General features: G+C 44.6%; 1 protein-coding gene and 1 long non-coding RNA gene across 4 annotated transcripts in view; one reads left to right on the top strand and one right to left on the bottom strand.

The window, feature by feature from the left end:
* The window catches only part of kmt2a (lysine (K)-specific methyltransferase 2A), a 42,308-nt gene extending 17,953 nt beyond the window's left edge, over positions 1-24,355 (bottom strand). The window contains exons 1-19 of one of the 3 annotated variants that reach the window (XM_016663362.1): positions 24,026-24,355; positions 15,575-15,647; positions 12,077-15,387; positions 11,028-11,205; positions 10,063-10,291; positions 8,984-9,663; positions 8,634-8,707; positions 8,061-8,297; positions 7,393-7,539; positions 6,034-6,132; positions 5,648-5,768; positions 4,506-4,619; positions 4,177-4,361; positions 3,586-3,762; positions 2,482-2,592; positions 2,155-2,228; positions 489-700; positions 309-406; positions 83-220 (exon numbers count right to left, since the gene is read on the bottom strand). In XM_016663362.1, the coding sequence (XP_016518848.1) occupies positions 83-220; positions 309-406; positions 489-700; positions 2,155-2,228; positions 2,482-2,592; positions 3,586-3,762; positions 4,177-4,361; positions 4,506-4,619; positions 5,648-5,768; positions 6,034-6,132; positions 7,393-7,539; positions 8,061-8,297; positions 8,634-8,707; positions 8,984-9,663; positions 10,063-10,291; positions 11,028-11,205; positions 12,077-15,387; positions 15,575-15,647; positions 24,026-24,343 (6,576 nt within the window). In that variant the 5' untranslated portion in view covers positions 24,344-24,355. Of the gene's footprint in view, positions 1-82; positions 221-308; positions 407-488; positions 704-2,154; positions 2,229-2,481; positions 2,593-3,585; positions 3,763-4,176; positions 4,362-4,505; positions 4,620-5,647; positions 5,769-6,033; positions 6,133-7,392; positions 7,540-8,060; positions 8,298-8,633; positions 8,708-8,983; positions 9,664-10,062; positions 10,292-11,027; positions 11,206-12,076; positions 15,388-15,574; positions 15,648-24,025 lie in introns of all 3 variants that reach the window. The other 2 variants (XM_007576804.2, XM_007576803.2) reach the window with 2 other exon arrangements.
* Positions 15,671-20,799, top strand: LOC103155205 (uncharacterized). The gene is made up of 3 exons (XR_478014.2): positions 15,671-17,425; positions 19,293-19,355; positions 19,430-20,799. It is a non-coding gene; the product is annotated as an uncharacterized LOC103155205 (long non-coding RNA).
* Positions 24,356-24,402: the final 47 nt, after the last annotated feature.

Raw genomic sequence — 24,402 nt, 5'->3', positions numbered from 1 at the left:
TGCACAAAAAGCACGGCAGGTTGAGAACATCTGCAGATTAGATGCACGCCGAAAGAGAGGTTACGTGGACCGAGGGCCTCACCGTTTGCCTTCCCCTGAGAACAGCGGTGTGAACGTTTTTCAAAGCTCCGTCGTCATCTTCAAACACCTCCGCAGACCAGAGAGCGCAGTTCACGTGAGCCCACTCGTTCTGACCGATGTATAGCAGCCTGCCGCAGTCCTAAAAAAACGCAAGAGAGATGTTTCCAGGTGATAAAGACCTGATTCTTTTGACGCTGTGAAGCGAGTTGCGATTGTTGGGGACTTACATTGGTGTACTCGTCTCCGTACTGGAGGCACAGCACACACTGCCTGGTGTCGGTGATGCCTGGAGGAGGAAGAGGGGGTTCAGGACTGTCCTCGTGATCTTAAGGGAAAATAAAGCACGTTTTAAAGAAAACGAGAGGATCCATGCATTTGGAGTCATTTATTTGTTTTCATTGGCTTACCTGCCAGGAGGTCAGGTGGCGGTGGCAGTGAAGGAGGTAGCGGAGGAGGTGAAGCTGGTGAATCTAGCTTGGCAGGGTTCTTGGGCTGCGGAGCTGGGATGATCTTTTTCATGAAGTGGGGGTGAACGGCCCGGCAAAGCTCCTGCCTCTCCTGCCACTGGGCGTAGTTGTGGTCCAGGGATGGAGGAAGGACGGCGTTGGGGAGAAGCCCACTGCTGGTGAACAGTACCAGTATTTAGTGGGACAAATATCACTTATTGTGTTATTTATTATTGTGTTGTAGTAAAAATGCCCCTCGTTGGGTTTTCACTCGGGTAGAATGATGAGACCAGGATGTTGATGCAAGTACCATACAGCAAAGACTCAATAAAATCAAAGGTAGGGTTCATGTGTGAGAACACGTATTCTCCAGCAAATCCCAGAGATGAGTTGAAATTATAAACACTAATATACAGAATTGTATTGGTTTGTAATATTATAATTTTAAAATTCATGCTTTTAGTAGCGATAAATGGAATACTAACAGAAATAAAGGCTTTCAAATATCCATCTGTGTGTATTAATATGTTAAAATATTACTGAGCTACTTATTTAATCAGTTTGTATATAACTGGGTATGAAGTGGATCTATTTGTTTTGTAAAGTACCCAAGGTATTTCTTCTGAAACGGCACGTTTAAATAAACGTAACTGAAACCAATTTTACAGTCGGTGGTGACGAAGCTGTGACGAGTGTGTAAACAAAAATCTAGCATTAAAATAAAACACAGATCTGGAGGGAAAACACTGAAGCACTGAAGCTCATCCAAAGAGTTTTTGTCAAGCTGAGCGATGCTGATGATCTGAAGCTTCGAGCCTCGGATCATCAGCAGAGGAGGCATCCAGAAACAAATCCTCCCGGCGACAGCCTCATGATCCACGCGTTGCATCGCTGGGTTTAATGCGACGGCCGAAGCGATCCAGAACGCAGCAGTCCGAGCTAACAAGTAAACCACAAACGCGTATCGAAGGCCCTTTTGAGAGAAAACCGACACGGTTGCGGTTTGCCTCCCTCAAAGTCGGGAGGCAGGCGGAGTAAACGGCGTGAGGAAGCTGACAACTAAATCCGACTGACTGGCTGGGTAAGAGAACGAGTGAGCAACAGAGACAGGGTGAATGAAGTTTTCAGGAAAAACCTCAGCATGCAGAAAAACATCCCTCCAATATCAAGAGGTTGATTAAGACATATATAAACCCACATCTTATTCCTTCTTTCTATAATTACAGAGCTGCGCTTCTTGCAAACATCACAAAATCTCAGATTACAGCAGTATTACTGGTCAAAGCTTCTGCTTCTCTGTAATTACTAACGTAGCTTAGAACAGCGTTTGAGAAATGATAGCAAATCACACATTTGTTAATACCACCGACTGCCAGGGACTTTCGCTTAAAATACAGACTCCCAGACTTTATTCGTATTAGGGTGAGCTTTTATTTCGCTCGTTATAAAAGAATGCTTTCCCCAATTTGATCTCCGTGCTTCCAGTTTCAGCTTAGCACGAGATGTTCCGATATCAAATAACCTCAAAAGCCAAATGACAGTTTATACAGCCCATTACCGAGACGGGGAAAATACCAAACATTATTTAATCACGATTGCGTTTTGCTACAACGGGATAGAAACTCACTTGGCATTGACTTTTTGCCTTTCCCAGAACCTGGATTCCTTCACTTTGAACCACGGGAAGATTCGGTCCATTTGCTGAAACAGAAAACAAATAAATTCAGTGGAGTTCACATGTCAGCGCGGACTCGTCTACGAGGGCGAAGCGGCGTTGGACGACGCCGGTCTTCGTAGATCACAACGCTGACACTTGACATTGTAAGGATGAGTTTTGGCCAAACATGAGGAAACTACTATTCAAACCGTCTGAGTATGTGTGAACTATTTGTCTTTGTTTCAGCTGTAATTTTGCAGTGATGACGCTAAACTGAAGTTAGTTTAGGAATCTTACCCGAATGAAGAAAGACTTCACCATGCTGTTTGCTTTCCTGCTCTCAGGTTGGCCTCCGTCGCTGTTGAAGGCCGTCTGAATGATTCGCACGACGTCGTCGCTGAACTCCACCTGGGAGGCGAAGCATAAAAACACAAGCACAGCATGACTAATACAGAAAACAAAAAACGCCCCACCCAGATCCAGGTGATCATCTTTCAATCCACATCCCAGGTTTGCCCAGAGATGGCTAAAATAACATTGCTTGAAATCTTCCTGAAAGTATTTTATATGTCTTGTCCATCTTTTCTTTAAACAAATATAGTTGCAACTTAGCAATTTTCCTTTCAATTAAATGTTTCAATTTATGTTCAATATTGTTTAAATAGTTTTAGGTCTTATTTCTGTGGCATAAAACCAATAACTGTGTGAGAAAAAGAGGAGAGGCAGGTTTGAAGAGGAAGATTTAACATTCACAACATGCTGAATATCCAGGCATTTTATGTTTAAGTACGTAAGTAATAAGGCTTTTCCTTTTAGCTATGTATGTCACGCATTTATGTTGTTATATGTTTTTGTTCATATCTCATTTTAGTGCAAAATCTTTCTGAGCAAATAAATGTTTTTGGTTTTTCAGCCAAACAATCAATTAATTAAAAGATTAATCATTAAAAAGTTGCAGCCAAATTCGTCTTGGGCGATAAAACCTTAACAAAATACACTTTTTTCTATTTGTCACTCTGTCAGATTATAAAGTGGAATCCAGCTGTGGTGGAGTGAGCAAGTTGTAGTATTGATTTGGTGATTGTTTGTTTCTTGGTATGCGTTCTGCTTATTGTAACCTTTTTATTACACGGCAGCCGTCAACACAGAAAATCAAACCCAACGGAAAAGTCAAGTCAATCAACCAGGAAGCTCCTCATTCCTGAGCATTTCAAATCATCCGTGTCATGTCGGCATTAAAAATGCAGCAGCTGTTCAAAACCGTGTTTACAGTAGATGTGATCCCACTTTGCCTGCCTTCATTAAATATGAATGTGCATCAAGTACCTCTGATTAAAGAGCAGCAGACTCCAAATTTTGTCTGTTGTAGCTTTGCTATAAAGACCGACGTCAGTTACTCACCAATGAATTGTAACGGCCCTGATCCATCTTTTTCTCAACAGACTCGAGATCCGGAGGGGAGTCGCTGGGAGGGGTTTGGGGGACCTCCGTCAGGACCGGCGGATCCGGGCCCTCCGGGGACCGTCGGGATGGAAGACTCTCCTCTGTTTCTGGATTCAGCTCTGGAGGCTTCACCGCCTGTCGCACGATAAGCGCAACACGTCCGTACAGCTGAGGCTTCATTTTGTTTTAACCCTTTCATGCATAGTGGTCTCTGCAGTGGACAGCTGTCTAAAAAACACTTTCTTGTGCTTCTTGTGGATTTTTATGTTATAAATCAGATAACCACTAAAGAACAATACTACTGATGTGTTTTTCAAATAACTTTGTATTTGGAGAAAATTACAATTGATCACCTAAAAAAAATAAATAAATAAAAAATTTTTACAAAAAAAATTCCTACCTTTTTTTTATGCCTTAAGAAAATAAAAAAAAAATTGGAAAAAAAAATCCTGACATAAAGGATCATAATTCATGCATGAAAGGGTTAAATTCATCTACATCAACTCTCGTGTGGCAGCGCCGTCTGAGACGCCGGTTTGTGTTTCTCACCTGTCTGTAGCGCAGCAGGTGCGTGGATGTGCGCGAGTTGAGCAGAGCGTTGAGAACGTTGCGGATGCAGCCCTGAAGCTCCCTCTCCAGCGCCGTCCTCCACTCGGCCGGGCGGCGCTCCGTGCATTTGGTGCACGTGTAGGCCGCGCTCTGTGGCAGCTTCGACAGCAGCTCGAACGTTTCGTCTGACGGACAGAGATACGACCGGCCATTAAGGCCCCTGCCACTCGGTTTACTGCCTGTCGGCATTCGATCAGGACTGCCTGTCAGGCCTCAGACATCGAGCGTGCTTTATTAGTATTATGGCGTCTGCGTGGCGACGCGGTTACCTGTAAGGTTCTCACACTTGCCATGAACCCATTTCTTGCAGCGACTGCACTCCATCTTCTTGCCGTCACAGTCGTCATCTTCAAAGCACTTATCACACAGTGGGCAGAGGTTCCCTACAGGAAAAGTTTAGAACCAGATGAAATGTGCTTTGACAACATTTTTGATGCCATCTGCAGCATTTCCTACACCAACTGGAAGTGGTAAAGCCTTCAAAACGTATTTGTTTTTAAATTGCAGTAGAATAAACATTCCTTAAATTTGGGAACATTTCAGAGATGAGAAAAAAAAAAGTGTTTATGTAAATTATGTGTGCCACAAGTATTAGCACTTAAGCTGGTAGTATTTTTGCACAACCTGATTTTGTTGGTCATTTTGGCATTTTCTTGCAACTTTCCCACAAGGTTGCAGTATAGAGACAGATCTTAGACCATTTTCTCTCTCTTCAGATCGTCTTCACTTTGTGTCCTCTGAACACACGGTTCAATTTAAAGACCCAGTAGTGTCAGGCAAACTCCACATATTTACATTTGGGAGGGTATGTCATCTAATTAGCATCTAATGGTTGTTATGGAGACTTGTTGACTAAATAAGTCCATCATTTGTCTAGTTCTCCAATAGTGAAATTTGGAGAGATAACCTCCTTTCCTTTCTCATTTAGCTTTGTTTCAGTTCTATTGTGTTTTTTTTGTTTTGTTTTACTTTTTAATTATTACTCTCACAAAAAACTAGCAAGTGGAATGTTTTCATGTCTTTCTCATTTTGAAGAGTAGCTAAGAAAAACCGGCCATATTTTTATCCCAGCACCAGAATCAGCACCAATAACTGATTAAAAGTTCCTCTGAGCAGAAATGAATATAAACTGGAGCTTAATTTATTTTAAAACTATTTTTAGGGATATCTTTAAGAATGAATTTGAGATTTGGCAAGTATTTTTTTTTCACCTTGATGTGCTTTATATTTCAAACTAACCACAGATTTTTCTCACTTTAATGGTGAGTAAAAGGGAAAATTATTTCAAGGATTTTTGCCCATCTTTACCAGAGGGTGTTGTAACATTGACTGAAGTTATTAATTTCTTTCAAGTCTAAGAAAGAAAAAGCAGAAGTGCTGAACTAGTGACCGGCACGCTGACCTCCCTCACCTTTAGAAAACAGTTTGGCACAGTCGTGACACATGGAGAAATCATGTGACCACTGGGCGTCCCAGGACTTCCCAGGTTTGGTGGCTCCACAACTCTTACAGCGCACACACTTGGTACAAATCTGAGGGAGGGAGGGGGGGAAACAAACAAACAAACAAACAAATAAAAAAAAAATAAAACACATGAGCGTAAAGACCAAAGCGCTTCAGTAAAATGTGTAACAATTGTGAAAGTGGATGAGGGGGAAATATTTTTGATAGACACAAGCTGTGTAGTTCAAGTGAATTGAGAAGATAAGCAGTGAACCCACAAGAGGAAGGAGAGGAGGAAAGAGAGTGTGAAATTTGCTTAGAAGTGAGTGGGAGTACAGAGATGCTGATCCGTACCCAGACTCTCTTCTTCTTGGTAGGTCTGCTGGGGTAGTTGGGACCCAGGCACTCCGGGTGATAGCTGTTACGGCACTTATCGCACTCTAGCAGCTGCTGCTGCGTTGCAAAAGGCCAAAAGGAAGATGAGGAAAAAAAATTTAAATAACAAATGAGGCACTGATAACTCTTTTTAAAAGTTCTACACTCACATTTTTAAAGTACTTGACGTTAAAATGTTGACTATTTTGCGATACAATCTGACAGGAGTTTAGGTTGACGTGTGCAGCTGAAACCAGATTTTAAATTTTTTGTTCCCCTCATCGTTTCCTGTTTCAGGGGAGATCAAAATTATCTGCACATGTTAAATATCAGAATAAGAAGAGATTTTTTTTTTTTTTATACAGATTTTTTTTATTTTTACTAGCCTCGTGTTCAAATGTTTACATGGATTTCCTTAGTATTTGATAAAATGGCCTTCAGAAACATCTGGATTTCTTTCCACAAGCATCTCACAGTAGTTTGCTGGAAAGTTGGCTCTTTGCTCCAGAAAGAACCGGTGGAACCGGTGAGAGGTTTTTTAGGCAAACGTTTCACCGTGGATAATGACTCTCTCAGATCAGAACATGGGAGAAGTAACGCCTTGCTGAGGAGTACGATGGACGTCCAAAATAATTTTCCTGAAGTAGTGTTTGCAGCGTTGCGACAAAAAGACATCCACGAGTATGTCTCCATTTCAGTTAAACGTTGAGAGACGTTGCCACACCGTCATCATCTAGGTTTCCCCATTTAGCTTATGAAAAATTCTGTATTTAAAGGAAAGTATAAATACATTTTTATTTGAATGTTCTCAGTTTTCTGGCATTCTGCAAACAAATGAAACATGAAAAGCTTGGTCTGACAGAGAAGGGGATTTTTTTTTCTTTGCCTTTTTACACAGGGTATGTAAATATCTGGTTTCAGCTGCAGCTGGGAGTGCAGACTTCTGCGAGCGACGCTCTGCTTTACGAGCCGATATCTTCTGAAACAAACGGCTGAACTGAGTCATCCAGCACACATCCTTCATCTTTTTATAAAGATTTACAAACAACAAGCCGAGCCATTGATCGAAATTAATGCACACAGAGGCTTCAATGGGTTGCTTAGATTAAATATGTTCACACATAATTCTTAAATGGCAGCCATACAAGGCTCACGCTGTGCAGATTTTGCACAGGGTGTGAGTTCAATAATAAAAGCATGGCAGGAAGCCAGGAAGCTGATTAAATGATGCGTGCTGGCAGGACTAGCGAGCATCTTTCCTTTCAGGAGATTCTCCTCCCTGTCAGTTTCAACTGAGCTGCTTTTGTCTCCAGCTGTAGACTGTACTAAAAGGCTTACTTTGGCTTTCTGGTGCTGGCGCCCACAGGCCTGGCAGAACCGGCAGCGTCGACAGCACCAGTTCTCAAACTGCTCCTGGAGGGGGCGCTCTGACTCCCCCAAGCAGAAGAGGTGGAATGGTTCGCAGCACACCTGGCAGAACACAAACTGGAGGGAGAACAAAAGTTTAGAGGGGGGCAGAGACAAAAAGTGAAGGCACAGGGAATTTAATTAAGAAGCTGAAAACAAATCTTTCTAAGACTTCACTATTCGGTTTCTGACTTTTTTTTTTAATCCTTGAGAAAGTAATAAAACCTCTGAACCTTTTCGTGTTTCATCACAGAACAACCACAAGCTTCATTCATGATTTCATTTTTTTATTCAAATCACCTTTAGATGCAATTACAGCAGCACTTCTTTTAGGTTAAACATTAATTGTTCCCACTTTAGACAGAAATGTTTTCTTTGATTTGTAGCTTCAGCTCAGTCAAACTGGATGCTCTGTGAACATCCATGTTTAAGTCTAATGCTGCCACCACCATGTTTCACAGTAGGAATGGTGTGTTTTGCAACCCAAACCTCATTTACAAGTGGCCTAAAATGACAAAGTTCGTCTTTTTTTTTTTTTCTTTTGTTGCAAAAAGGTTTGACGGGTGTAAATATTTTCACAGTGTGGTTATTTTTCTTACCTCGACATTTCCACTGCTTGCACACAGGAAGCAGAGTACCCGGGGTGTGACGGGCACAGAGGTGAGCAGGCCGAGTCCACCAGCTTCCCACACCTTCTCCACATCATGGTCCCTCTTGAAATCCACTCTGATTCGATGCACTCCGTCGCAGGGAGCTCGGGACTTCACCTGGTCCCTAGTCGAGGGAGTGCTCAGCAAGTTTAAAGTACTGCTGCTGGGCGGTTTTGTTGTCAGCGGCTTTTTCGGATGAACGAAAGAGTAGGGGAGTGTGTGTTAAAAAGCTTTTAATTACACACTGCAACACTTTTGGTCCAGTTTCTAGTGCAAATTTCTTTGTGCAATTGAAATGAAACTAAAAACACAAGTAAGTTTTCAGCACGACTTATTTTAAGTTGACAATAAAAGTGAAATAATCTGAAAATGGAACAACTTAAACCTACTACTTTTTCATTTATATTAATGAATTATTGACTTAAAACTTTTTCTTTCTTTTTTTTTTTTTCAGCCTCGTCTCAAGTGAACAAGGATGTTTGTACCGGACCAAACCTACTTGGTAAGATTTTGTAGGCTTACCTTGTCTTTTGTTCTCTGTTTTGGAGATGGAGGAATAGTGCGGGAAGTCGGCTTCTTTGATGTTTTTGAGTCAACTATGGAAAAAGGAAATGATACGAGTCTTAAGTAGAACAACAACCACGTCAGATTTAAGGAAATTGTCCCTCTTTTTTTTTTTTTTTAATTTGGCCACTTGTGACCTTTGTTGATAGCGATCAGACTCAAGGTGAGAAAACAAACACAGGGCCGCTGCCAGCTCTACTGCTACACCACTTGAAGCACCAAGGAAATGTAGTTGCATTGAGCCATTACAAAACACCCAGTTCTTGGTATCATTTAAATATTACTACAGGAAGAAAACAATCATGTACCCATTGTGGCCGAGCTCTGCTGTTGTGTTGAGTGCTGTTGGGGTTTTTTCTTGGGTTCGCTCAGAGAAATCTTGGGTGAAGCGTCCTTCTTTGCAGCCACCTGACTCGCAGGTGTCCACTGTGAGGGCTGCTGACACTGAGTCGACTGTGAGGGAGAGCTCTGGGCTGAAGATGACGAGGAGGAAGAGGAAGAAGACGACGACGAAGAGGACGAGGAAGAGGAACTAAGTGAAGACGAAGACGCGGGGGAAGAAGCTTGAACAGACTGGTGTGGCTTGTGTCCCTTTTTACTGGAGGTGCCGCTTGTGAATGGAATCTGTTTGGCGTCCGGCGTCAGAGGTGGGGAGTGAGGCTGGGACGTGCCCGGCCCCGGGGTCTGCGCTTGCTCTGCTGGGGCGGGGGACGAGGCGATGGCTGGTGATGACTGCTTGGACAGCGGCTGCTGTTTGGACTTCTCCTCCATCAGCTTTAGAGGGGGGGTCTCGCTATTTCTCCGAGCAGGGTCCTCCTTTGAAGGAGCGGAAGGCGGTTTGGGGGCAGACTCCGAACTGGGGGCTTTTAACGGATTGAGACCCTCTTTCCGCTCCGAAAACTTCTTTTTCTTGTCCTTCTTGCCTTTCCCTTGCTTTTGGAGAAACATTTTTGAAGGCATCCACTGCAAATTCTGACATTTTCTCATCCTGAAAGTTGAACATAAAAAGCGTAAACTTTACTTTTCTTAAAAGAAAATTAAAGAAACATAAAATATTGTGGAAAACATACTGATTTTTTTTATTTTTTTTTATTCCGTGCATGGTTTGTTTTTTTATTGCAACTATGGACGTGAAGTCTGTTAATAAAATCTCAAATGGATTTATTTACGTGCAAATTATTTTTTACAGTTGGTTAAAACCTTGTGGTGCACGGATCAGAGATTTTTGTCACTAGCATCTTACAGTACTGGTTAGTGTGGTTAGCTTGGATAGAAGTCCTAAAAAATTAGCCTTCCTGTTATTTGCACAAAGTCTTGATCTCTCTCACTTTCTGCCAGGCTGAATAAACCACAGACAACTCCATTAAGTCCATAAGCTAAGACTTACTTGCAGCACTGCTTCTTAATGTTTCGCCCTCCAAACTTGGGCTTGTCTAGACAGTTTGTGCATTCGCCACAGTCTTCTGGAACCTGGCAGCCTGAGCACTGGCCGCAGCGGCGGGACCGGCGGCCCTTTTTGGGAGGAGCTTCTTGAACGGCCTTCTGTCGCGTCTCTCTTGGCTTTATGGGAGGAGACTGGGGCTCTGCCTCCTCTGAGCCTGCTACTGATGACTTGTCTGTTAAATGAAATCCAGCACATATTAGCATTAAGAGTAAAAATTTTACACTTTGTTGCATTTAAGTCTGTTGAGAGTGAAAAGAATTCAAAGCAATTCTGTGAACAAAGCCGATAGCTTTTCAAAATGAAATACAAATACCGACGGGAAAGAAAGTGTGAGTATAATTTTCAGTTATCCTCCAAACTGCTTATATGCCACAGTCGGGAGAAACAACCTCGCATAAACTCACATGTCCTAACATGACATAAAAACTAGTCAGAAATGACAGGAACAGAGCAGCTCAGCTCCTCTCACTCCTCCAGCACTTCACTGTGTACTTGTGCTCCCATGGCTGGCTGGATTTCTCTGCTTTTTTGCAAATCAATTTTCAGTACATGCACAGATGATGTTAGAAAAAATAAAAATCGTGCTCACAATGTCTACGGATGTTATGAGGTCAGACTTGTCTAAGTTTTATTTACAGGCTTGAATCATACATTTTCATGTCAAAAATTACACATTTCCAGATTCCCTACGGTTGTTTGAAACTGTAAATACAACAGCGAAGGAAGGGAAGAAGGACGGACGAAAGCAAAGGAGGAAGAAATGAAGGAAGGTTTAGAATTTCTCAGGGGAGCCCTTTCATTTTTTAAGCATCATCTCATTAAAACAAGATGCTTTTCACTATTACATGTTTGAATAGAAAGCTTAAAAGAGAGCAAGTCAACAGAGAGCTAAGTTAAAGATGCCTCACCATCATTCCCCATGGAAGATAGGATCTTCTCTCTCTCCTCCCAGGGCAAGGCACTAAGTGTGGGCATATCATCAGGGAACACGGCCCGGTTACGGCCGAGAGCCACGGCTGCACGACGACACACGTGCTTGATGCGTGGACCGCGGACAGAGGCCTCTGACGAGTCGCTCTCCTGACCCTGCACACAAACAAAACATGAAGCGGGTGGAAAAGGTTTCCAAACAGCAAAGGCACAGATGTATGTAGACAAAAGTTCACTGCAGAAGTTTATGCAAGTCTTTACACGACTTGGTGATTATGACTTTTTGGTAAAATAATAAGTTATCTGAGAATTCTGCTGTTAACTGGAATAGGTCTACTTTCAAGCTGATCTGCATTGATTGGTTGCAAATCTGAAGCGCATATAACCAATATTGGTAATTGTTTAATTAGTGATTTCAGTGCACATACACTGACGGCACCACTCTTTAGTGTAGAAGGTTTTACCGTGAGAGAAAAGGAGCACTCGAGAACTTTCAGTAGGGTTGATTTAGTTAAGCTCACTAACGGTGTTAACCACAAATATAAGATGCTAAAAAACTGTTCAAATGTCAACTTCAAAATACTTTGTGTTTGTTTTAAATTTCCAAGATCCAGTCCTCACAAACCAGGAGTGATGTAGCCTCTGCTTCTAATAAAACTCACAGAAACCTAAAATCAGAAACTTGCCCCACAATTCTGACTGGGCCACTTGAAGCAGCAATGATGAGGATATTGTTAGAGTGACATGAACGAGGCACTGCCAGCCTGTCAAGGAACAAAAAACTCACATCGGGTTCTCTTTTCTGTATAATAAGCATGATAAGAATTCCCCTCAAGTAATACCCTCTGTGGGACTTTCCTCCCATCTAATTTCAATATGAGTTTCTATTTATGGAAAATAGACAAAGCATCATTCTCACTATCACTCATCGTCACTTGTGGGGTAAAGAACAGGAATATGAGAAACAGAAAAGTGAGATTTGAGTTCTGTGAAAACAAAACAAAACAAAAAAAAGTCCAAAACTGACCTGGACCTTGGTCTCTTCGGCAGGCTTCAGCTTATTCTTCTTTATTGCAATGAGCTGGTCTTTGGCCTTCTTGAGGAGTCCAACCAGCCGCTTGTCAGTCAGTGAATGCTGTGCTCCTTCTGGCGACACCAAGGAGACAGGAAGCTGATGTCTGCCTTGCTGCCCTGGAAGGCTAGCTGTCGGCTGGTTAGATGCACTTCGTTTCTCTTTCTCCTTTTCCTTCTCCCCTTCTTCCGTCTCTGTCCCTTTCTCAGACGGTCTTCCTTTCTTGAGGTGGCGGCCTTTAGCGATGGACAAGGGATGGAGCCCTCTGGCTTCTAAGGAAGCAGTGTCAGAAACCGTATCAACCGATGTGGATTTCTTTCTTCCAGGAGTCTTTTTTGGTGCAATAGCGCCTTCTGAGTCCCTCCCATCGATGGTAAACAAGCTGGAAGGTGCATTTGGGGAGCCATCCGGAGTGGACACCTTACTTCGTTTCTCCAAATCTTTCCGTCCCTCTCTCTTATTTTCCTTCTCCTTCTCGCGATTTTTCTCAGACTCTCTCTCCTTTTCCTTCGGAGGTGGTTCTTGGGGAGTTGACAAGCTTTTTTCCTTTCCAGCGGTCCCACCTCCTCGCCCCGTGTCCTGAGTACTCGAAGGAAAGAGAGGGAAGAGAGGGGAGGAAGCAGACGATGATGTGTTTGACAGAGGAGATGGGTTTCCTGGTGCCCCTCTTCTGGTTTCAGGTGTTCCTTGCGAGTGCAGAGCCCGAGGGACAGTGGGGAAGGAGCTGAAGGAAGTAGATGTTAAGGCACTCGTGGCTAGAGGGCTTCCAGAGACCCCCGGCAAAGAGCTGGGGTTACTGACGGAGACGGAGCCTGTCAACGCAGACACCTCAGAGGCACCTTTGATTTGGACGCTGCGTCTCGTCATAGGGTGCGAAGAAGACCGTGGGTGGCCACGATGCGCTCCCGGGACCAGTCGTCTCCTGCGTCGCAGGGTCCTACTGGAACTGGGAGGCGTCTGGTGAGGGGAGAGAGAGCCGGGGCTGCTCCCCGAAGAAGACTGCAAGGTGACAGACTCAAAGATTCGAGAGTGGGCCTCGCTGGGTGTGAAGCGTGGTGCACGGAGCAACGAGCGCTTCTGGAGAGGCGAATCAAAGCGGGACGACGGGGGGTGTTGGTGGTGAGTGTGTTGGTGAAGGGGAGCAAACAGGCGGCTCCCCGTTCCTGCTCCGGTGCCTGGTGCTGAATACGCAGCTGAAGCAGCTCCCCCTGCTCCTGCGACACCTTGGGGCAGCAATCCCACATCTTCAAGCGTAAGAGGCGGAGGACGAAAATTGTCAAATATAGGCTTTCGAATGAGGCCCTCCTTGGCATATTTAGCAGAGGAAAAGTACTGCTGCTTGGGATGGGACAGCGACGTCCAGCGGAAGGTGGGCTCCCTCAGAATTGAGCGATTCCTTTTGTCTGACAAGTTGGACAGCCCCGGTGGCATAAATGTCTGGATGGGCACCCAGGATGTCTGAGAGTGGTGATCACTGATAGCGGCCGTGTTGGAGGAACCAGACAGGGGAGGCTGCGGAGCAGTGAGGAGAGGGGGTGGTGGAGGTGAGGACGGGGAAGAAGCTGTGGATGAAACCTGCTGGGAATTTCCAAGTGAAGAAGAGGGCATCAGCACTCCTGTTGGTGGGCTGATGATGGGCTTTTTAACCCCTGTGGTGCCGCTCTCTCTCGCCCTCTGTTTCTGACTTCCCTGCCCAGTCCCCTGTGCTCTCCGACCCCGCCGACTTCCCTCTGCCAGCACATGCTCTGGCTCAGAAGGAGGTGAGGTGGGCCTCGAGTTGCTTAAGAGATTGGCCTCCCTTTCTCCCTGTGAAGAGGGAGAGTGATCCTCTGGCTCGGAAAGAGCCTGTGTGCCCTCAGAAGCCTGAGAGTCAGATGAGGAGTCATCCAAGCTCGGGCTGCTGGACCTGGAAGACTCCGCAGAAGAGAGCTGCGAGGAATGCTGCGATACAGCACTCGAACCACAAGATTGTGCACTATGGCTAAATCTCCCATTGGCTGCAGCGTTTGTGCTGCTGTTAAGCAGACCGGAAGCTGTCGGCGGGACGGTGGGGACGGGGGCAGGAGAAGACGGAGGAGGGAGCGATTCCGCAGGAGCGGCCGCCCCACTACAAGTAGCAGCGGAGGTAACGGAGACAAGTGCGGGAGACGGGGACGAGGAAGTGGTGGCCGTAGGTTGGGCAGACACAGCGACAGTGGAAGGTGGCGTTTCTAATCGCGCTATCTTTGCATGGGACGCCGGAGTTCCAAAACTGCCCTCGTCTTGGATGAAGCGCTTGGGAGTTTTGATGATGCGAAGGGAAACGGTGCTGACAACTGGCATGATGAACTGCCGGATGTTTTTGAGTTGGGTTTTTCTGATGCCAGCCTCACTGGCTCCCGACCCTCTGCCCCCAATGCCGACGGCTTCTTTCTCCAGTCGCTTCTGTGCTCCTTTCTTAGCACGCTGCAGCAGCTGCTTGGCGATGGTTGCGTCGGTACGTTTGGAAGGAGGGACTATTCGAACGGGTTTCCTGTGCCGGGGGCTCTTCCTGAGCCCTACTGGCCTTCCTGGTTTAGATGCAGTTGGGGAGGTGGGTAGACTAGAAGAGTCCTGGTCTTGAGCGCCGTCCATGTTCCTTATGTTGGGCTCCTCTGTGCTGTGTGGTTCTGTGCCTCTGTCTCCACCTCTGACCCTGAAGGCCTTGTGTTTTCCTTCCCCGCCTTCCATCGAAGCAGACAGCTGGGCTGCAGCTGCTGCTTCAGCTTTGAGCCGCTCAGCTGACGGTGGTCGCCCACGTCTGCGTCGGGGTGCACCGGGCAAAATCTTGAGGCGTGATTTGAGTGGGGCGGTTTTCGTCTCTGTCAGCCTCTTCAGGTTGGTAGCTTTGGATTCAGCCCGGCCTCCTTTAGAAAGCTTTGCCTCAGTGTCATGAGGCTGTGCGGAGACCGGCAACCTCTTGTTGCCCTTTGTGTCCTTCTCATCCTCCGTATCTGTGCCCAGCTCAAATCCAGCCTGCCTACTGTCCTCAGCAGCTGCATGGTTGCCCGTACTCCAAGTTTTCTTACTGCTTGAAGAAGGCGGACGGCCCCTTCGCTTCTCACCAGTGCCAGGTGGCCTCCCGGGTAGCCTTTTCACTTTCTCTGCTGGCCTTTCAGGGCCGTCAGGTTTCGCTTGCGTCGGAGAAGGATATGACAAAGGGGATGGTAGACTGGCAGCAGCTTTTTGAGCAGTCAGGGTCCGTGGTGGGCGGCCTCTGGGCTTCTTCTCCTGCAGGGGTACTCCTTCTGAACACATCAGAAAACACAGAGGGCATTTAGTAAACGTCATTAAAACTGGTGTAGACAGATGGTTGAAGCCTTTTGACAACACGAATAAAATCTAGTCCCATTTTCCTTTTCCATAAAGGATCAAGAACTGGAAAATGTCTGAACCAAATTCTGGACCCCGTTTTAATTTTTTACTAATTAGTACCTGAAGAAGTTGATGAAGGGCTTCGTATTTCTGTTTGTTCATCGGTCGCTCCAAATCCCGCAAATGCTTCATCCTATAAAAGATTTTTTTAAAAATTACATGTATGCATCATTTTCTGCAAAGATGTGCAAAGATATGCTTAATATTAATATGTATATTTTGTCACTATTTTTCCTCTCTTTGGAATCAAGACCTGTCATACATCATTAGAAATGAAAAATGAATGGAGTGAACATTAATTCTTTCGCTCCTGATTCAAGAGAGCCTTGAGATGTGGGTTTGTGAAATCACCAGGGACAATCAGCATCTCTAGGATCCTCACACTGGATATGCTCAGGAGTGGAGGTGAGTGTGTCATTTTATCATGTTTATTTATAGAGGCGTGTGGAGATGCAGTTGAGGTCTTGTTGGCCCAGTTTGGAGAGCAGCTGCTCTCCAAGTGTGTGCAGACATTCAGACTGACTCTGCACCACCTAGGAGTTACATCACCTTGCCAAAAAAGCAGATACCATTAAAAAAAAAAAAACTGATGCACTTCGCAGCAGTGCATCAATATAGAAAGCTATAATGTGCGCTGCAAAACTGTCTTTCGTCTGTTCGACATGTAAACTGTCATAACGGACAGTAAATACTGCTGTTTACCCTGGCAAGGAACGTTAATCTGAGCATCTGACGCTCCTCATAGCGCATTCGAGCATCTTCATCTTCTTCTATTTACACTTCTCTCTCTTTATCCTCCGTCTTGCTTTAATGCCAGCATCCTCTCCTCTCTCCGAGCAAGCTGCTGCTCCTCGCTGGTGATTTTGCAGAGCCGAAGGGGGGGCGGAGTACCAAAGGAAGGCTATGACTCGCTGAGGATGCAGCGAGTAGCTGACATCACAACATCCTTATTTGGGTGGCAAGACGTTAAAGCCGAACGCTCCGATGCATTGCGAGTGCGTATGAATTCTCTGTGTGAACTTCGTGATTCTATCGGTTATCGTTTTAATATTTACGCGAGTAAATAAATAAATAAAAAATAATGAATAAAGAAGTACAAGCACCCTGTGCATAAATTGCAAATCGAGATGTAAACAAGCACAACATATGAGTGAGGATGCGGGGGAGGGGAGAGCATGCACACCAGAGTGAGGACCAGAGAATGGATGTAGGAGGATGGAGAGAGAGAGAGAGAGAGAGAGAGGTGCGGGGGAGAGAAAAAGGAAAAGAGAAACAAGGAAACAGCATCTTGACCACCAACAACAGTGGAAACGCAGCACTCCCCTGGGAGCACTAGATGAAAAGGCTTCAGGATTTCAGCATGCCCGTGCAGAAGCTCGACAGATCCCAAACCAAACAGGCCTCCCACGTACAACAAGGCTCCCCGTCTCCTCCCAAAACACATATTCCGCCGAGCTCTCGCTTTGCGCCTACTGACTGCCGAGCACAGAGAAACGGCGGCGTGCGAAACACAAGGCTCGCCGTGAGCTCAACAGCACGGCGGCCAACTTCAAGAAGTAAACAAATACGCTAGTAGATTAGTGAGGTCACGTTCATGCGCCGCTGTGCCTCGCAACGCTGCAACGGGGTAACAGCGGAGACAGAACTTCCCTTCTCTCCACTTAACTCTCTTGAAATGAAGAGCGGTTTGCATTGTTGCACGCTCTCGCCTTGAAGCCTTCAGCAGTTTTACTTCCTGCTGATCTGCCACATCTCCTCTGCCCGACTGCTGCGCACATTACTTGACAGAAATCACTAATAGGTGGAGAAAAGAGCACCAAGCTGATTCATAGTTGGAGCGAAACTGTTGCTTTCAGGGGATGTTTGGGACTGCCCCCGACACCTGTGAGGCGGCTGGGAATTCGGTTTGAGGTACGCTTCTCTGTATCGTTTTGATGCCGCTTTTACATGCCGAGAGGCAGGCTGGACTTTTATAGCCTTTTGAGAAATCAAACTGATGCAGATAAAGTCCGTATGCAGATCTGAACTTGTTAGGCATTGCCATCCCACACACACGCAGCACCCTTTAGCAGAAATTCAGAAGCCGGTCCATGCAACGTGCAAACTTTATGCAGTCTCTTTAGAGAACACCAGCGACAATCGTCTGCCTTACTGTGCAGTTGATAAAACAACCACAGCACGGATTTGTGATCGGAAGCACAAACCACATCTTATGCAGCCAACAAACACAGCTGTGACAGTTTCACAACAGGTTGTCACCTGTTAGTTTAGTTTTTTATTAACTGTTTGGTGCAGAATTGGTTTAAATCCAAAAAAAGGCATCCTTTGCCAGCGAATGACAAAATGATGGAGAATTACAACAGTTGAACTGCGAATTATATCACATTGAGAGATGCATTTTGTTCTATAACAGACAGAAAGCTGCAGCTGCATCTGGGAAGCTGCAGTGTTTGTGTCAAAAATGAGGACTCGGGTCTTTGACGTTGAACCCTGAAGCCACAAAATCCGCAATTTCAGATTTTACTTCGACTCGAAACCTGGAACCAAAGTCTCAAGCATGATCCATATCTGGTGCAATCGGGGTTGAAAGTAAACCAGTGAGAGTAAATCATTTGAGTAAATTATTCATTTTTGTCCCCTTTGAGTTACTGCAGTGTATGCAAATGACTTTTCGTCACAGTAATGTTATGCAAAGTAAGAATGATTTAAAGCTTCTCAACAGTGCATGTCAGTAAATTGAGTTAAAGAAGACATGAAGTGCTGACATTTATCGGCACCATGGAGCAAGTGTTTACAGGAAGTCAGCCACCGGTCTGTTGAACTATGTGCTTAATTTATTAGTCAGGGGGAATTTGTGTATTTTGAGAAGCGAATACTTCAGACCAATTTGTTTTTGTTTGCTGTATCATAAAAAAAAAAACAGCCTCATTGATGTGTCTCTAGCTGAGATTTATGTTATTGACTTTTGGTCGTGTTCAGAACAAAATAAATGTAAATTGAACTCACTTGGTAAAGTTCTGTAAATATTAAGACTCTTCCAGCTCTTCAAAATAAAATTGCTTCCTTTTTGATTCATTCATACAAGGTTATAACTCTTTAAAGTCTTGGTTTACCTTGATGCTGCTAAATAGAACCAATGTCTTAAACTTTACTCATATGTAAATACTTCTGTCGCATAATCTCGAGACTGTTACTGTATCTGTTGATGCTGAGTGACACGGCAAAAGAAAGATCTGCAACTGTGGGTTATTTTTCAGAAAATGTTAGGGTTTCTTTTATATACTGCTCAAAAAAATAAAGGGAACATTACACTTTAATTGTGTGTGTGGCTCCAAATCCAGGCCTCCATTGGTTAATAAATTTGATTTCCATTGATGATTTTTGTGTGATTTTGTTGTCAGCACATTCAACTTTGTACAGAACAAAGTATTCAATGAGAATATTTCATTCATTCAGACCTAGGATGTGTTATTTGAGTCTTCCCTTTATTTTTTTGAGCAGTATAGTATGCACATTTTAGTTGTCAGTTTTCCACTCTTCCACAGACCAAAAGAAAAAAAGAAGAACATGCTTGTTCTTAAAAAGAAATTTTTATCAGCGAGACAACCCCAGAATTTGTCCACAAAAATCTCTGACTGGTGCAGTGTCCAATTATAACAAATTCCTGGAAGTTTCCCCTCGAGGAAGCAGGGTAAAGTCACCATTAGTCATCTTGTTCTATACGGTAAATGGGTGATTATCTCATTGTTTTTGTATGTCTTTTTGATGACACATCTAGCAGGAAAAATGCCACAGAAGCGACTCACACCGGGACGAGTGCCCCATCAGACCCAAGCAAAAGGTGAACATTTGCTTCTTTTTTTTTTTTGCAAGTGTTCAAACACCAAATACAACTGCTTCACATTTGCCCTTCAGCACACCCCGCGGTGGGACACTTCATCTCCTCATGCGTGAGCCGTAGGACGAGGAGGACAGTTGGTGGACAAAGACAAATGGACTGATGGGCGGCATGACGAACTGTTTCCCAACACAGCAACGTTCACAAAGGCTGGCAGACGCAGACGGTGCGTATCCACTCCTCCTAAACCAAGCGGGCAGCATAAACTCGAGTTTTAATCAAAATAAAGACAAAGACGACACGCCCACTCCTGATTGCAATCAGAGACGGGGACAAAGTCCGAGGGACACCCCTACCCCAACCGCCGGCAACACAAAAGGAGGGAAAGACGACACAATTGCCGCCTTTCTCCCAGTCAGGCAACTCCAAAAGCAGAGGTGAAAGCCCCTTGCCCGCCTGCTGTAGCAGAATAAAGCCGTGGATGGGAGGGCCTGGGACTAATTCCCCCACCCAGCGTTGTCCCGTCGGGATGGGGAGGATGGGGGTCGCCCAGCACCCTTTGATATCCCTGCCTGCACTCTTTCAGCCGACGCACTTTGTGAGAACTGGAATGAAAGCAGACACAAGGCTTCCTGCTCCAATCCACACGCCGTCTTGGGAATGGGTAATCGGGTGTGGGGGTCTTCCATTTAAATAGGCCAAACACCTGCCGGACCGAAGCCCCTTCCGCTCAACCACACCATTTCTCTCGAACCGCTGAGGCAAAGAGATATTTAGGTGGATACATCCATTCAACAGCCTTTCTGTATGAATCATTAAACTTTAATAATAACAACGTGCGAGGAGAAAAGACGCAGCAGAAGGTGAGATAACAAAGGACCCGGACAAAGAAGAACCGAGACGAACTTTGCTTGGAGACACGGAAAAAACTGGGGATGATCTCATCTACAACAACAGATGAGATCGCAAAAAAACAAAGAAGAACTATTTACAATTTGCTCACTTTAATGCCATAAAATCCCTCCATGCACAGGAGGGCAAATAAATGCCGTCATTTGGACAGCAGCAACCAAAGGGCACCCTTTAGAGACACTTAAATAGGCTTAGTAATCCATTCCCAAGTGGCAGCTGTCAGAAGAAAAGTTGCTCTGCCTCTCAGACGGGGATGTGTGTGTCTGAAGTGGATTTGGATTTTTTTTTTTGTTTTCTGCCTGGAAGGAGGCGGGCGGGGTGACCGAGTGTCCGGCTGGCGCTCTGTTCGGGGTTGCCCCATGAGCTCAGTGTCTTGCAGTGAGCCTGGACAACCCTGCCTCGGTCTGGCCAGACAAGCGCTTCACACTGCTTCTTTTTACAACTGATGAAGTCACCATGCTACGTTACCCAAACTTGATGAGGATTTAATAGACTAATCTGTGCCCACACATTAAAATTGTGTTAAATGCGAGAGTGGCTCTTATTATAAAGAAACATCTCCTTATACGGGTTTTATGTTGTATATAAAAAAAAATAAAAAATCAAAGCAAGCCAATATATAGCAATAATATAGTGCCGCTTAAAGTGTGAGTAAAATAGAAGAAGAAATGCACTAATACTCCAGAATCTCTAAACAGTTTAATGTGTGACATAATAGTCTAGATTGCTCCAAATTATTTATAATCTTCCATTGATAGTGTATTGCAGTAGATCTCAGAAGATCTGATTATCTCTTAAAGAGTCGCCAAACACTAAAGTAGCATGATACAAAGATTTTTTCTTCTAGCTGACAAAAACTTAAAAATGTAAATCAATAAAATCTGATATTGCACACTTTATGCTCAATAAAAACTCAATGGTCTATCCATCCTATAATCCACCATTTTCAGTGTTAAAGGGGAAGTTTGGATTTCTTTGAGCTAAAGTTTTGTGAAAGTATTATCTGTAACAGTTCCTTGTAGCAGCAGTAGAAACTTGACACACAGCAGTGAAAGTGTAGCACATTGAGGAAATCGCCAGAGTGGTACCATGGACAGAGCACAGCCTTCACTGATTTTAGCTATTTAAAGCTACTCACTCTAAAAGCTTTCACATCTGCTGAATACAATGCAATACTAGCTGTAGCAAAACAAAATACAGGCAAGTTTGTCGCCGTTTTCTCAGATGCCAACGTCACATTGGCCAGCTTTGTCAGCACAATGAAACAGACGCTCTCAGCTTAGAAAGCAGAGCTGAACTTAACTAAACTGTCTGTAACGCTGCATCCAATAAATATGAATATTTACAGGTTAGGCAGTTTTAAATTGCTGGAACAGGTGTCCATCTGTTACGTTCTCACCACTTTGAGGACGTACCAATTTCTGTTCAAGCTTACTGTAATATCTTTCTGTTGCAGGCAATTAATTATTACTGATAATACCTGTAAACTCCCTCACTTCAACATAGTTCATTGAATACATGGACTGGTTAGTGGTATAAAAAAAGCATTTTTAAAAAGTTATGGTTTCAGTTTACTAAAGTCTCTGCAGTTTAAATTGCTGTTTAATTGTGTGCCACAAAAAGTACCAGAATGATGAGAGGTCTCTCAGGCAGAGAGTAGTCCTGCACTGCTAGGCACCTGGCTAAACTAAGGTTTCTATACTTTTCCCTCACCTACTGTACAAGAAAAACAAAATAGATACAGCTAGGAAAAACAAGGACTCATGTTGCCCATCACTCTTATTAAGGAACCACAGTTTAATTAATACAGTGTGCAAGCTACAAGCAGTGCGTACCTGTTATGCAGCAGGTTGGCTGCTGAACCTGCTAACCAGTCCTGTATTACACTAGGAAGAGAATCAATGCATGACCACTGGAACTACCAGCCAACCAAATATTGCATCTACCCAGCTCTTAGCAAAGGCTGCACTGCAAAAAGTACTTAAATTAAAAACAACTTGCAGTATCAATTAACAATTTGCCTAATACGCATTTAAAATGTACACACTAGATTTAGCATTAAATTGTGCATTTTACTTAGGTTTACATATAATAACATTAAAAAAATGAATAAATACGTATCAAACACGTAAAAAATAAATTCACAATTTCCTTCTCAAAACCGCCCCTCACAACCTCTAACTTAATATATATAAATACTGACGTGTTTTGGTCAAAAAGGTGTTAGAACAGAGCTCTGAACATGAGCTCCTAACCTGCTGGTAAACATCCCCACTCAGTCTACTCCCACTGCAATGAACGCATGCTGCACATCATGAAGGAGGAAGATGGTAGTTCGCTAACGCGAACACACCCCCACATCACACGGTCCGTCTGGAAGGGGCTCGTTGTTATTGTAGCCAGCCCTACATGCGCACTGTCACCAGCAAGCCTCTTTCCGCTGATAAACCTGCCCGCAAAACATGCCCATATGCTCCCGTTATACACCGAGCAGTGCTATATTCATTGTGCAGCGTGAAATCGGGCGTCCTCGCCTCGTGTAATAAGCCAGATATTATGTTTGTATTAGCTACGTACTGACTGTAAGGAGAGGGGGAAAACATGTCCACCTCCCATTTTCCTATGCATCAGCAATAGCCCCGATGGCTAGCGTGGCGTACAGCGTAGCATGGTAGCTGTCTTAGCTTATCACCAAACAGAAACCATTTACATTTGTGTGTGAGCCTTGCTAACTTTAGCCCCTATGCTTCCACTCGACTGCGTAGCGATGAACCATTCGGAGGTAAACACAGCAACCTCCTGAGTACAAAACTCAACTTCACCAGCGTTTCCGACAGAAGAATAATGGTGTACTTTGGGCTAAGGTATACAAACAGCTAGCATGCGAGCTAACCAGGCGAACGTCGCTAAAAGGTTACCACCTCGATGCAATGAGTTAGCCCTTTTAGCTTATTTTGATACTACGGGGCTATTTAGCTGCCAATGATTTACTCCTAGAAAGCTAAACACGGGTTAAGCGAGAAGTGAACAACCAGTGCAGAAATACGCTGCACACAGCTAACTTCACGTTAGCTCATCATAAACCACAACTGTACTCTCTCGCTTCCTTTAAGTTATTTTTTCTACGCATTACATGCTTACTTCAAAGACAGACATGCTAAATTTGGGTGTTTAAATGCTAGTTAACAGTAGGCCAGTAACACCAATGCTTACATGGGACGTCAACTTTTACATTGTGAGTGAGAATGAATTTTCAGGAGAACATATAGAGCTCTGGCGGCTCTACATCAATTTAAGTTATCTAATTAGTAAACCATAAGTACTGAAATAGGTGTAAGGTGCCTATTGACTTGCATTTGTTCCGTATGTTAACGGGACTCTAGGATGTAATTAACAGTGCAACACCGGGGGTTTCTCTGCTGTGGTTTGGCTAACAGAATAATGTTAGCTCCATCTAAACTGTGTGGATGTAGCATCTCTTCTCCTCCGAAAAGAAACTTTCCTTCATCTTAAATGGTTGAGCTATACAAAAAAAAACTTACTACCTGTGCTTTTTCTAACTAAACTTGCAGCTGCAGTACGTTACAGTATAGTTAAAGGCCACGCAGCTCAGTCAAAGTTAACCGAGCATCCTTCCAATGACAAGTTTTGGGGGCTGTAACCGTTAGCTCCTCTCCTCGGAGGGACCAAGCGGTCCGCCAACCGGCCCGGGTGTCTCGGAGCTGTCTAACCCGATGCTCCCGGCTGAGTCCCGGGCTTACCTCTGCGCTGCTAGAGTCGCTCGATTCCCCCAAAACATCCCGAAATTTCTGCAGGTTGCTCCTGATAACCGAAGAAACCTGTAGTGCAGCGTCAAACCCGGGTCCGAGTCCAGCGGCGTTTGGCTGGGCTCCCGATACGCTCCGCAAAAAGGCAGTAACCCTGATACGGCCCGCTCTCCTCCCGGTACCGGAGTTGCTGCTCCCTCCGGGCCGAGCAGGGAACCGCCACCGACAGCTGTGCGCCATTTTACCTCTCTGCCTGTCTGCCCCTATGATCAGATACCTCGGTGGGCGGAACCCTAACCAAGCACTCCACATAAACAACCTCTACCACAGCGCTCCGTTCACACTGACGAGCTCATCGTAATGCATGTTGC

This window comes from Poecilia formosa, unplaced genomic scaffold, assembly GCF_000485575.1.
Source record: "Poecilia formosa unplaced genomic scaffold, Poecilia_formosa-5.1.2 Scaffold416, whole genome shotgun sequence".
NCBI classification, from domain to species: Eukaryota; Metazoa; Chordata; class Actinopteri; order Cyprinodontiformes; family Poeciliidae; genus Poecilia; species Poecilia formosa.
Note: the sequence above shows the minus strand (reverse complement) of the source record. Positions and strands in the feature narration are given on the sequence as shown.